The following is a 12,732-nucleotide window of genomic DNA, read 5'->3' as shown; positions in this document are numbered from 1 at the left end:
AGCGTTTCTCCACTGATACGGGCTGTATTAGTAGGTGAACAAGCAGAAGCAGAAGTGCGGTACGCTGTGGTACGACGCGTAAGAACATACATGCTTGTTGTTTGTGCAGGAAAAAACTCTGGAAGGGTGTAGAAGAAAACAGTAGTGGTGGTAACCAGTGAGGGTCAGGGACGGTGGCAGGGTGCGGGCACGGGGGGACAGTTGAAAAGATACGTGCTCTTCAAAACACGTGAGTGTATTACAGATACTTATCCAAAACTAAGGAAAGGAAGGGACACGGACGAGGTTGCTGACGGGGCAGGGCCGTCGGGGGAGCTCACCCTCCCCCATCTCAGCGCAGCCTCACCCCAGCCCAGCCCTCGGGCTTCAGACACGTGAGCCCAGCCCCGCGGCTCTTCCTGGCCTTCGATTTGCTGAGATTCTGCCTCCTTTCCTGCTCCACGCGATTTCCTTTTAAGAAACACCCTTCCTCCCAACCCGAACAGTGTACGGAGGGCAGCTGAGCGGCCTCCCCGGCGGATGGGCCGGAAGGATGCGGGTCGGAGCTCCATCCTGAAGGCGCGGCGTGCACCGCTGTTCTCCCAGGAGGGAGTCGGGCGACGGCCGGGGCGGCTCATCCAGGGGTCGCAGCTTCTCCTGGAACCCAATCCGTTTCCCCCACCCTGAGAAGGGGCCCACCGGATGGTCTTGGGGACACCATCCCAGCCTGAAGAGAGGGTGGCGGAGAAGATTCCCAGGGCAGAAAGTAGGCCGAGACGGTCAGCCAAGGACAGGAAAGCGAGCGGAGTACTTGGGGTTCGCAGTGTCAGGAAGGGTCAAGGGTGCTCAGAGTCTGAGGATAGAAACCCCATGGCTCGGGCGTTCTCTCTAACCCAGTGCCAGGCGCACAAAGGCGCTTAAATCTGGGTGGGCGGGGTGACCCCGATCGCCCCTCGGCTGTGCCCCGACGCCCCAGAGCCCAGGGGACAGGGCACCCTCCTCTCTCAGCGCAGCCCCCGCCCCGTGCCCACAGACCCACCAGAGAGAAGAGGAGAGGGGCCGGGGGACCCGGGGGCTTCACTGGTGCTTCTTTAACAGAAGGATCCGATCGATATTCACAGCTCGGCGAGCCCGGGGCCCACCCGGGCGGGGTGCACCAGCACAGAGGCCAGAATGGGTCAGGGTTCCACGGCCGCGCGCCGTCCTCACCTACTCGGGCCTGCGGGGAACCGTCGTCAGTCCTCCCCGCTCCCCATCCCTGGACGGGGAAAGCTGGGAAGGAGGTTCGAAGCTTGAGGTGGTGGGGGCACGGCAAAGGGAAGGCCCAGCCTGAGGCTCCGTAACCGCGGCCTCGCACCCAGCCCTGAGCAGGGGTTTCCTCACGGTGTGGACAGAGCTGCTCAGAATCCTCTGCTGCAGGAGGTCCGGGGAGACGGGTGGGCACTGTGAGTGTTCCACGGCGGGACTGTCAGAGGCCAGGGCGGCAGGAACCAGCACCTCCACCACCACAGCCCCTGGGACGGACTCTTCCCCGTGGGCACCATCTTGGAATATGTCATCAATCCAAAACAAAGGCATCTACATGCATTGAATTATTTGGCTTCTGATGCTGAGTTTAATCGATGATATACCTATCTTCATAATCTTCTACTGATCACAGCGGAGAGAACCAAGGATTGACACACCGACTTGCAGGAAAGCCAGGCGAACACGAAGAAACTTTACTTCACCTCTCGTGTTGGGTGAACGTACAACATCTACGAGGCTTTTGAATAATAAAAACAGTTCCTGGCAAACACCTCTCCTGCAACCAAAAGGTGGAGCCCTGGCCGATGACCAGCTGGTTGGGAATAGAACACAGACAGCGGTGGGGCTGCCCTCGAGCTTGCAGCCCTGAAGCCCCAGCCCCTCCTCGTGGGAGAGGCCAATGCAGGTACGGGTCCCACGACTCCTGGGCTCCAACGCAGGGCCGTCCTCCCCCCGGCCCACCCAGCAACAGCTCCGACTCCGGGGGGACGGTGGTCACACAGGGAGGGGCCTGGACGGCTCCCAAAATCACACCCCCTTTGCTGTCCGTCCCTGGGGCGTCTCAGAGAACTCCTTTCTGACATAAGAGTCACTACTTCTCAGCACCAAAGTAGAGCGACCTGCTTCCACGAGAGGCTCCTGATCAACTCCGGGAGGTGGAGAGACCGGGGTTCTCACATCACCGGCTGACAAATGAATCCACCACCACTGGCGAGCGCCTGCCGGGGCTGGCCCCGTGCCTGGGCCCTGGGGCTCTTCTGTGGCACCAGGGCAGCACGTCTGGCTTCAGAGCCTGGGAGAGGCCAGGCGACTCAGCTTGACTTAGAATGAGATTGAAAATGTGCCGGTTCCACCGTGGTCCCCACCTCATCCCTCCACCCCACTGGTGGCTTTGGCGACTCCTGTGAGAATTTCCACTTCGAGGGGAGGGCAGGGAGACAAAGAGACACTGGGCCGCAGGCCATGAAACTATCAATAGAAGGACCTTCCCAGGCCATCCTAGGAGCGAGGCCCTAGGGGGCTGGCTCAGGACCATGACAGCGCTCGGGGAGCGCTGGGTCCTGCTGGGTCCCAGATTCCGACTCCCATCCCGACGTGGCAGATGTCGGGGTGCCCTGGACAGATCTCACCCTCTTCCGAGCCCCGGCTCTCACTCCTCATCCTGTATTTGGGGGCAGGGAGGGTGTGCCCTGGTAAAAAGTAAGGGAGGGAGGCCACGACGGGAAAGGCAGAAGGTCCCAGCCAATCTGGGGCGCCCAGGAGTCCCAGGCCTGGGTGACGCTTCCTGCAACCCAACACGCAACACAAATATCCCCCCAGGCGCTGGCCAGGCGCTCCCTGTGCCCCCTAGAGGGCAGGGCCTGGGGCACAGAGGAAGGGCCAGGCTTGGGGCAGAAGATGGCAGACGGAGAACCACAGGAACCACAGGAAGGCAGCCGGGAGCCAGGAACCCTCCGTCGCACGAGGGCGGAAGCTTCTCTGGTGGCTGGGAGCCCTTCCACCTGCCCCGTGCCGGGGTCTGAGGCTGGAGCACGGGGCAGCAGCTCACTCCCCACTCTTTTCAGGGCAGGACAAGAGGGACAAGAAGGTCACATCTGGTTGACAGGGTCCAGCTCCCAGGACCGGGCTTTCAGGACTGGTGGCCTCTTGTGATGTCACCAGGTGGTGCAGAAGGGGGCCCCTGGGAGAGACGAGGGCTGGTCTGTGAGACGCTAGTAGATATTCCACGAAAACCCAACCGGCAAACCAAAACCTATTGTTCAATAGTTTGGGGAACTGGCTTAAAGCAAGTTCAACAGATCTCACTGCTGTGGGATTCTCCTGTCTCTTTACCACACTGACGTGCACCCTGAATCTCTAAGAAAGGGGTACAATGTCCTATTTTCAGGACCTTATTTTCACAGGAGTCTTTCGAGCGGCATGTTCAGGACCAGTGGGGCACAGAGCACATGTGCATCCAGTCCCGGAGCAAGGGGAGACGCCCTGGCGGCCCCTTCTTGGCCTCTGTGAGGTCCCCTGCCCATCGCACCTGATCCTGGGCCGCTCGGGCCCCCACCCCCGTCACTGTCCCCTGCTCCTCTCATTTCCCTTAAGCGGACAAACGTCCAGACCTCTGGTCCTCAGCCTCAGACGCGACAGGGAAGAGGCCAGAGCAGGGCCGAGGGGAAACCAGGCCAAGGACACACAGCGGTGGCCTGGGAGAGCAGGGACATCTGCCGGGGTTTATTTTACAAGCAGCGTCCTTCACGGAGGGGGCGGGAGAGGAGGGGCGTAGGGGAACGGAGAGGACATTTACAAGTGTGAGGCCGAGGCAGAGCCCCCGGCCCCCGCCCGGACTCCCCCCGCTGGCACGGCCCCCTCAGCCCCCCGCGGCTGTCCGCCGTCCATGGCGGGTGGCCGGTTCCCAAAGCGGGTTCCCTCTGGCTCCGCAAAGTGGCTGCCCTCCGGCCGGGAGCCCCCGGGCTGCTGGCAGGGGGCAAGGGTCACGGAGGTGAAGCCGTAGGTCTCCAGCCCGGGGGGCCGGCCCGCCTCGGAGGCCTCCAGGATGAGCTCCACGTCCGAGAAGGCCACCAGGGCCTGGGTGGAGTCGCAGGAGCTCGGCTCCAGCTGGCCGGCGGCCTCCAGGGCGAGGGGCCCCGGGGCCCCGGGGCAGGGCCGGAGCCGCCGCAGGTCCTCCCGGAAGTGGGGGCTGAAGAGCAGGTAGAGCAGGGGGTTGAGGCAGGCGGGCAGGGGCAGCACCAGGAGAAGCACGGACTTGACAGCCTCGGGGGTGACGGGGAAGAGGCCCAGCGCGGACGCCAGGCTCAGGAAGGCCACGGGGCAGTAGAGGAGCCCGTCGGCGAAGGTGAGACAGGCCACGTGGCGCACGGCGGCGCAGTCCCACACGGCCTCCAGCTCGGCCCTGGGCAGGTCGCAGGAGAGCCTCACGTAGGCTGCGGCCACCGCCAGGAAGCAGATGGCGTTCAGCATCACCAGCGCCGCGGCGAAGCCCAGGGCGGCCGGCCGGCTGTCGGGCGGGGCGTACGGCAGGCAGAGCGGGGAGGCCCCGTACTCACCCACGGAGGCCAGTGGCAGGGCGGCCGCCAGCCCCGCCAGCACCAGGCAGCCCAGGGCCCCCGCGCGCAAGCTGCCCGGGGCCGGCGCCCTCCCTCGGGCCCGCACGCAGGCCACGGCCACGCTGCAGTGCACGGCGGCCAGGGTCAGCAGCAGCACCGAGGCCTCGCAGCCCAGCACGGCCAGGAAGCCCGTGGCCCGGCAGCCCGGGCCCGACTCCCAGCGGGCGCCGTACTCCGCGAACCGGCCGAAGGTCAGCGCGTCCACCGAGGCGAGGAGGCCACACGAGAGGCCAGTCAGGGTGTTGGCCCCTGCGATGGCCCCCACCACGAACTTGACCGGGGGCAGGGGGCCGGGCCCGGCTGCGGACAGGCTCAGCAGCACCAGCCCGTTGCAGAGCACGGAGAGCAGCACAACGGCCCACACGGCCAGGCGGACGCCCCAGCTCTCGAAGAGGTGCTCGCAGGGCTTGAAGGGGCCTGTGGGAGAGAGGACCGGACTCTAGCCTGGGGCCCCGGGGCTGACACAGCCTCATCCACCTGCAGGGCAGCGCTGCCGGCCACCGGGAGTCTCAGGACTCCTGGTGGGTCTGGGGGAGGAGCAGAGGGGACACAGAAGGAGGGCTTCTTCCACCAGCTGCAGGGGGTGGACACCAGCCCAGGACACAGAGGCACAGACATGTGAGAAACGCACACACGGTGCAGACTAAGGCAGCACGGACCAGCCTTGGGAAACATCAGGCAGAGCAGCCCTCCGCACGGAGCAGCGTCCAGAAGCAAGGAAGGGGCAGGCTAGCCTGGAGGAGCGGCCAGGGCAGCAGCCCTAGGGACAGGCTGGGGCCAACCCGCAGAGCGGCACCCAGGGCCCCGCCACGAGGAGCCTGGCCAGGTGGGCTCTCCCTGGTTCCTCGGCCACATTTAATGCTCACGACCGGGTCAGTGTTGGGGGCAAAGCCTCCTGAGAACATCAGAGGGCAGGCGGCCCCTGGGGTTTTCCCGTCTGGTTCTGCACTGGATGCGGGAGAGCCTGGCGTTGTCCATCTCTCTGTCCAGGCCCTGTCCTCAAACCACCTCGTAACTTTGGACACCTTTGTTTCTTCATCCATCTTGACCTTGGACTCCTGTTCTTCAATGTGCTGCTAAGTGGCTTGGGGATTTGAGAGGATTTGTGACAGCTATTTTTTAAACATTTTTTTTTCTGATTACCAAATAACAGATGCCAATTGTAGAAAAACTGGAAAACGTAACATGGAAAGATTAAAACTGCTTGTGGTCCCGCTCCTCAGAGAAACGCATCATTTTGCTATGTTTTCTATCAGTTTTAAGAAATACGTATAGATTTTTTTAACTACATTGGGACTTTACTGTATATAGTTTCTCATTCTCTCTTTTAAAATTTATTTATTTGGCTGCGTTGGGTCTTCATTGTGGTGCGCGAGCTTCTCACTGCGGTGGCTTCTCTTGTTGCGGAGCACGGGCTCTAGGTGCGCGGGCTTCGGTAGTTGTGGCACGTGGGCTCAGTAGTTGTGGCACGTGGGCTCTAGAGCGCAGGCTCAGTAGTTGTGGTGCACGGGCTTAGTTGCTCCGCGGCATGTGGGATCTTCCCGGACGAGGGACTGAACCTTTGTCGCCTGCATTGGCAGGTGGATTCTTAACCACTGCACCACCAGGGACGTCCCATAGTTTCTTATTCTCTTTTTTAAGTTAAAGTTTTATCATGCACACTTTCCCATATTGTTATATTACTGAAAAACATGTTTTAGATGTCTGTGCAGTGAATATGGGTGCACCAGAATTTATCTGGCAATTTGTATGAGCTATTGTAAAAGTGAGTGCAAGTTGGGTTTTGTCTTTTGGAGCTTCCCCTTTCACGTCATCGCTGCTGATCACCGGTTTTCAGAGGCCGCGTGAACACGCACCTGCCCCTCCAGGTGCGCTGGTGCGCTTGCCGCTGCGGGCACTAGAGGGCGCGCTACAGCCGCGAAGCGCGGGGCGCGTGTGCTGCGGGGCCTGGGCGGGGCTGGGGAGCTGGCGAGAGGGACGCTGTCCACTGCCTTCCACTCGTCCGACGGTTCCCGGCCCGGCTCCCGTGGCCGCTGCTGCCTCCGGGGCGGCCTGGGGCTTCACGCTAAACACAGAGGCTGGGCTGGACCAAAGGGGAATTCTATTTGTTTCTTGACAGCAAGATGGATTTAGGGGAGACTGAAGGAGGCTTCCTCAGCCGTTAAGGAGCGGACAGTGCTGGAAGGAGCCCCCCGGGACACCCGGTGTTTTACGCCCTGGAGAGCTTTACCTACGAGAGACGGCACCCCTCCTGGGGTGGAGTGGGGAGGGATGGAGAAGGGGGCCTTGCAGGGTGCTGCCCCTGCTCGAACTCTGCGGGTCTCAGACGAGCCAGCCCCGCACCCCCGCCCTGAGCAGTGGGGTCTCTTCACTGAGAGAAAATTTCCTCCTGGCTGCATAACCTCTGGCGATTCGTAAATGTCGCTTTGACTCCCCTCCCCTCCCCCCTCCCGCTCCCCGCAAGCAGCCACCGAAGGGGGACGACAGCCCCTTCCCCAGGAATGACCAGAAGAGGCTGAGCTCACAAAAGAGTTGGGGGCTCCGGAAACGGAGCAGGACCCTATGGTCCTCCCCACCCCCATGTCCTCCGCCTGCCTCTTGTCGGTTTTAACCAAAGAATAAGTTTAATCAGAGAAGTGAGAAAATGCAGAAGCAAAGGAAATAGTCAAACAGGACTAAGTAATAATAGTCATTGAGCAAAGTCAAGGAGCTTCAGTTCCTCCTCAAGGGCTGTAGATAATATTCTGAGCCATGTCCTTTGAGCTGTTTTATAGATACTGAAACCCGCCCCCGCCAGCTGGAAGAAGTTAACTACATGATGAACAGATTGTAGCCATGACATACGCTGTCACAATTCTGAGAACTGGCCTGAAGAAATGGAAACAAACCGACCCTGGAACTGAAGACTAACTGTACTTAAAACAATCAAGATGACGCTGATGAGACCACCAGTGACCAGTTTCAAGATGCCCGTCAGAGCTGACTCTGCTGTCTCTGCATGTAGCCCCCTCCGCCTATACATCCCTGAAACGCCCCCATAAAAGCTCTTGCCCATTGATTTCTGGTGGGGGGAGTCAGCCTTTGGACATGAGTCCACCCTCCCCCTCCCAGGTTGCCAGCCTCCAAAGTAAAGCAAACTTTCCTTTCCACCGACCTTGTCTCTCGAGTATTGGCTTTCAAAAGGCGAGCAGCTGGACCCCACTTTCCGTAACGCTCCTTCCCCAGTCCCTGCCCTCCCCCACCCGAGGCACCCCTCTCACCTGGAACAGGGCTGCACTGGACAGTGGGGTGTGGCCTGGGGTCCTCCATCTCCAGCTGGAGCTCGTCCGGGTCCACATCATCTGAGGGGAGACCAGAAACTGGCTCAGACCCTGGTCTTGGTGTGGGTCAAGCCCCACCTTTCTCCAAAACCCCACCCTTCTGAGATGTTGTCCCGATTCACCTGCTGGGCACGGGGCCTCCCAGCGGCCCTGCACAAATGTTTCTACCCTCGGGGGCAAACCTCTGGTCAGCTCCCTATTATCCGCCTGTGGCCCTTTACACCTAAGACCTGCTCTTCCTATAACTCAGACACCGAGTGCCCCCATGTCCTCCCAGGCAGCTGCGCAGAGTCAGGGGAGGCTGCCCTGCTGGTGGGGGCCCTCCACACGGGCCGGCCCACCGCTCTGACTCCGTGTCCAGCCGGGAGCCCTGCACACTGCAACGGACAGAGCAGCGAGCGGGACGCGCTCGGAGGAGGTGGACCGGGGACGGTGACGACGGCCGAGCCGCTGGGGGTGCTGGACTCGGGAAAGGCAGGGTGAGGGGAGGAACGCCGTCCTCAAAGGGCTGCCGGCCCGCAGGCATCATTACTCCCCGACGTGCTGATGGTCCCGGACGGCAGAACAACATCCACACACGGGTCACAGAAGGAGGCAAATCATGATCCAGAGGGAGAAGTTCTGGTTCTTCCTACACAAACAAGCTCCCACCATCAGAGTGTCCAACAAAGAGGTCGCGTGTGCTGAGCGCAGTACCCTGTGCTGGGCGTTGGGCACAGGTGGGGGGCACGTGGGGCGGACGAGACGCGGCCCTGCTCTCGAGGAGCCGTGGCCACGTACGCTGCACCCATGAGGCGGCCACCTGGCGCCAGGGCTGGGGCTCCCCCAGCTCTCATCCTCCAGGCCCTGCGCCTGCTGAGTCCTCATCCCCACCAGCTCACTGACCCTCCGCACAGCTGCAGGAGGCAGGCAGCCCCGGGCATCATCGGACAGGTGAGGGAACGGCTCCTTGAAGCGAAGACCTTGCCTTGGGTCTCACAGCCAGTGAGCGACAGAGCGGAACTCAGACCGAGCCTGGCTGGGCCGCAGAGCCAAGGTGGGGGGACGGGGAGGCGGTCGGGGGAGCTCTACAGATGCACGCGGTGTGCGTAACTGGAGAGAGAGACTGGAGCAGAAAGTCTCCAGTGTGAGAAGGGCGCTTCTCTGCTGCGTTAGCAGAGAGACTAGATCATCTTTAACCATCCTTCCAATTCTAAGTCTAGGCTCTGCCATCCTGTTAGTCTGAGAAAATAGGATTAGAAGGCAAATCCCTTGTTAAAGAAACTCCAAACGTGTCTGAATCAAATGGCATTATTTTCCTTATTCGCTCTTGTGCTGTTTCTTAAACCAGGGCCTGCAGTCTCCAGGGGGGTGGACATCTCAGGGGCCATAAGTTCTTTAAGAATATTGAAATGATAAATGATAACTAAACCAGTTTATAGTTTATAAAGACAAAACTCTCTCTTGCAGCGATAACTCATCATTGGGAGATCCCCCTCGAGGCTTGTGGGATCTCAGTTCCCCGACCACGGATTGAACCCGGGCCCCTGGCAGTGAGAGCGCCGAGTCCGAACCACTGGACCGCCAGGGAGTTCCTGGAAAGTTTCTGGAGTCGGGGTGGGGTAGGCGGGGGAAACTGCCTCTCCTGGAAGGTTAGGGAGCCGGGCCAGCGGGCTCTTCACCGCGTACAGGCCAGGCCCAGGCAGGCGACCGCTTGTCACACTTGTCCCCGCCTTCAGCTCACGTGTCTGCTTCCCGTGCGGAGCCTCCCTCCCACTTAAAGGGTAAACAGTTCAGGTGGGAGCTTTCCCTGGAGGCAGGGAGGCCCTGTGGAGCTGCCCATGGCCCGGGCGCTGTTGGGTGGGCAGGGGGCCGGGCTGTGCCCACAGCCTAGCATTCCATCCCTCGCCACCTTTCCTGCTCTGCAGAACGGAGCTCAGCAGTGCTTGGAAATCAAAATGCCCGGATGAGAGGCAAGAGCTGGGGCCCGTGGACTCCGTCTGAGGCTGTAAGGTCACGGCCAAAGTGCTAAGGACCGCTCTTCACCGAGGGGGAAGCGGGATACGGCTGTAGCCGCGGCCCTGGCCCCCTCCTAGGCTCAGCAGCTCCTCAGGAAGTGGGGCCCTGCCCTGGTGCCGTTATGGCAATGGCCGCCCACCATCCCGATGCCCTGTGGTTCTCCCAGACTCCGGCCTGGTGGAGTTTCACTTTCAGGAAGGAAGGTTTCCACTCCTCCTTCCATCCCTGCGGAGTGGACGGCAGACACCCAGACCGCCCCGGGGAAGCTGCTGCCCCTGCCGGGCCTCACACTCTCCCGGGAGGGCTCCAGTCCCCTTCGCCCGCCCACGGCGCCTCCTGGGCTCCCAGCTACACTCCTGCGTGTCCAGCCAGAGGCCCCTCCCTGGGCAGCCACCGTGGACGGAGGGCACACGCTTCTGTCTGTGGGATCTTCAACGCTCCCGACGGCCTGTGGGGCGCGAACGCCGCTCCCGGTTTACGGATAAGAAACGGAGGCTCCGCAAGGCCTTGTCCGCGGTGACCCAACCCGTGAGTGGTCTGCTGGAGTTAGAAGCTGGGTCCGTCTACACTGGCGTGAATGTTCTTACGCGTTTAGATCGGATCTTTCTGTTTAGCTTCTGCACTGACACATTGTGAAGAGGGACTTAGAGGCTGAAGGGAAACCCCAGAGTCGGGGCCCTTTCCCCTCCCTCCCGATTCTGCTCGTGCTCTGCAACAGGGGGCAGGCCACGGAGACCTTCTCTCTGCCCTTCATCAGAGACCCCAGCCCGTAGGTGTTCCCCTCTGGCCTCCCCGAGAGGCCCCCGGGTACCAGGGCCTCTGAAGTCCCTGGTGAGACAGTGGGGCAGACGGCGGGGGCAGCAGTGACCCCCAGCTGCTCCTTTCGGCTCTGAGACACAGCGTGAGAGGACTCTTTTCCAGAAGCAGGTTTAACTTAATTGACTTCGCCTGACCCCGCCTGGCTCGGGCTGATTGGAGAACGCTGTCTGCTCTGAGAGCGCCCGCCGCGGGGCTCGCGTGGCGGGGCGGGGGGCGCCGTGGAGGCGCTGCGGCCCACGAGGCCCACCAGGACAGGGCTGCCACGTGAGCCACGGCCTGGGGAGCGCCCTGGGGGCCACGGAGGGCTCGGCAGGCGGGAGGCGTGTCTGCCGTCAAGCCCAGCGCCGCCCTCGTCTCCCGGGCCTGCGGGACAGGCGTGAACAGGGGCAGCCCCTGCCGGCCCCCCTCGGGGTCCTGCGCCTCCTCCCTCGCGTCCCCCCCACGGCCCCCCGGGGTCACTCACAGCGGCTCTCGGCTGGGCCGGCAAGGAGGCCCACGGGCGTTTTGGGAGCGTCCCGGTCGTCAGGGTGAGGGCCGTGGGGCGCGCGTCGGCCCAAGGCCTGGAAGAAGCGGGCGCAGACGCCGTAGGAGCAGCACTGATAGGCGTAGGGCACCTCCAGGGTCCTGGGGGGCGGGGGAGACGGCAGCTGAGCCGCGGCGGGGGGCCCGGCAGCCCGCCCCCGCCCCCGAGCGCCCCGCTGGCGGCCCCCCAGGCTTCTCCCTGAGGGCTCTGAGCGCCGTCCAGCCCCCTCCTCCCTCATCCAGAGGCCCGAGCCAGGCTCCGACGGGCAGCAGCCGGGCCACGCAGCCTGGGAGCTCTGCCCCTCCGGGCGGCCTTCCTCTTCCCCTCGCGAGGACACCGGGTTCTCCTGGCGCCCTTCACCCTCGCCCTCCGTGAGGCCTGCGCCCCGTGCCTCTGGGCACGTCAGAACTGGGTCGGCGCCCTGCGGGTGAGGCCGGACCCCCATTGCTTTGCAGCAGACAGAGCGTGGGCCACACGGGCCGAAGGAGGCCTGGGGTCCTCGGCACCAGCCAGGGCTGAGCGGCTGTTTTCTACTCATCAGCACCCTGGGCTCGGCCCTGAGTCCAGGCGTGGAAGCTGCCCAAGCAGGCAGGGGGCCTTCCCACCATCTCACTTCTGTCCTCGCCAGGGTCCCCCAGGGCTGGGATTGGGAGAGGGAAATGCTACACGGGGATTGGGGGGGAAGGGGCCCTCCCCACTCAGGCTTGGCCAAACTCTGGGCCTCCAGGCTTTTCTCGGGGTGAGGCCCTGGGCTTCCTCCTGTCCCTCCCGGCCCGGCCACTGCCCTGAGGCAGACCTCTGTAGGTGTGGGGACGGGAAGCCTCACCTCAGTTTGGGGAAGCTGTCCTTGGGGAAGGCCTGGGACAGAGCCCAGTTCCCTTTGAGCTTCAGATGCACCAGGCCCCCAAGCCCGGCCAGGGGCAGCGTGGTCAGCTGGTTGTCCGTCAGGTCCCTAGGACAGCGGATGGCCAGGGTCACTGGCAGTCGGGGGGTGGCTGGAGGCAGCCTGTGCTGAAGGCGTGGCCAGCGTGCCCGGGATGGGAGCCAGAGGAGAGGAGGGAAGGAAGGCTCGGCAGGAAGGAGCGCGGACGCCGGGTAGAGGCGGCAGGGCCGCCAGGGCTCCGTCGTCCCCGCTCGTGGGACCGCGGGGGCCGACTGCACGGGGCTGTTGGAGGTGACGCCACGCCGTCCCAGCTCCTGGGTCACACAGCCGCTCAGCCACAGCTGCCGGGCCCCGTCTGAGTCCCACCGGAGGCCCTGTCCGCCCTACCAGGGCATCCGCCTGCTGTGCCGGCCCCCGGCCCCCTGCTCTTCTGAGGACGCGGAGGCCAGAGCTGGGACTGAACAGCGCGGCCGTCGGGCCACACGCAGGGGTTCGGTCACCCGTTCTGTTTCAGGGCCAGCTTAGCAGCCAGAGGTGAAGATGTGCATGGCCCCCCCGGCTCCCCTG

The 12,732-nt window shown here is 62.9% G+C and overlaps 1 protein-coding gene across 1 annotated transcript in view; it reads right to left on the bottom strand.

Moving 5' to 3' along the window:
• Nucleotides 1-3,798: 3,798 nt before the first annotated feature.
• Nucleotides 3,799-12,732, bottom strand: part of LGR6 (leucine rich repeat containing G protein-coupled receptor 6) — a 95,587-nt gene continuing 86,653 nt past the window's right edge. Inside the window, exons 15-18 of the mRNA XM_059906324.1 lie at nt 12,109-12,234; nt 11,223-11,383; nt 7,883-7,963; nt 3,799-5,039 (exon numbers count right to left, since the gene is read on the bottom strand). Coding sequence (XP_059762307.1) covers nt 3,799-5,039; nt 7,883-7,963; nt 11,223-11,383; nt 12,109-12,234 — 1,609 coding nt within the window. The remainder of the gene's footprint in view (nt 5,040-7,882; nt 7,964-11,222; nt 11,384-12,108; nt 12,235-12,732) is intronic.

The sequence above is a fragment of the Balaenoptera ricei genome, chromosome 1 (assembly GCF_028023285.1).
Source record: "Balaenoptera ricei isolate mBalRic1 chromosome 1, mBalRic1.hap2, whole genome shotgun sequence".
In the NCBI taxonomy this organism is placed as follows: Eukaryota; Metazoa; Chordata; class Mammalia; order Artiodactyla; family Balaenopteridae; genus Balaenoptera; species Balaenoptera ricei.
The sequence above is the reverse complement of the archived record's forward strand: the minus strand, read 5'-3'. Positions and strand labels throughout refer to the sequence as shown.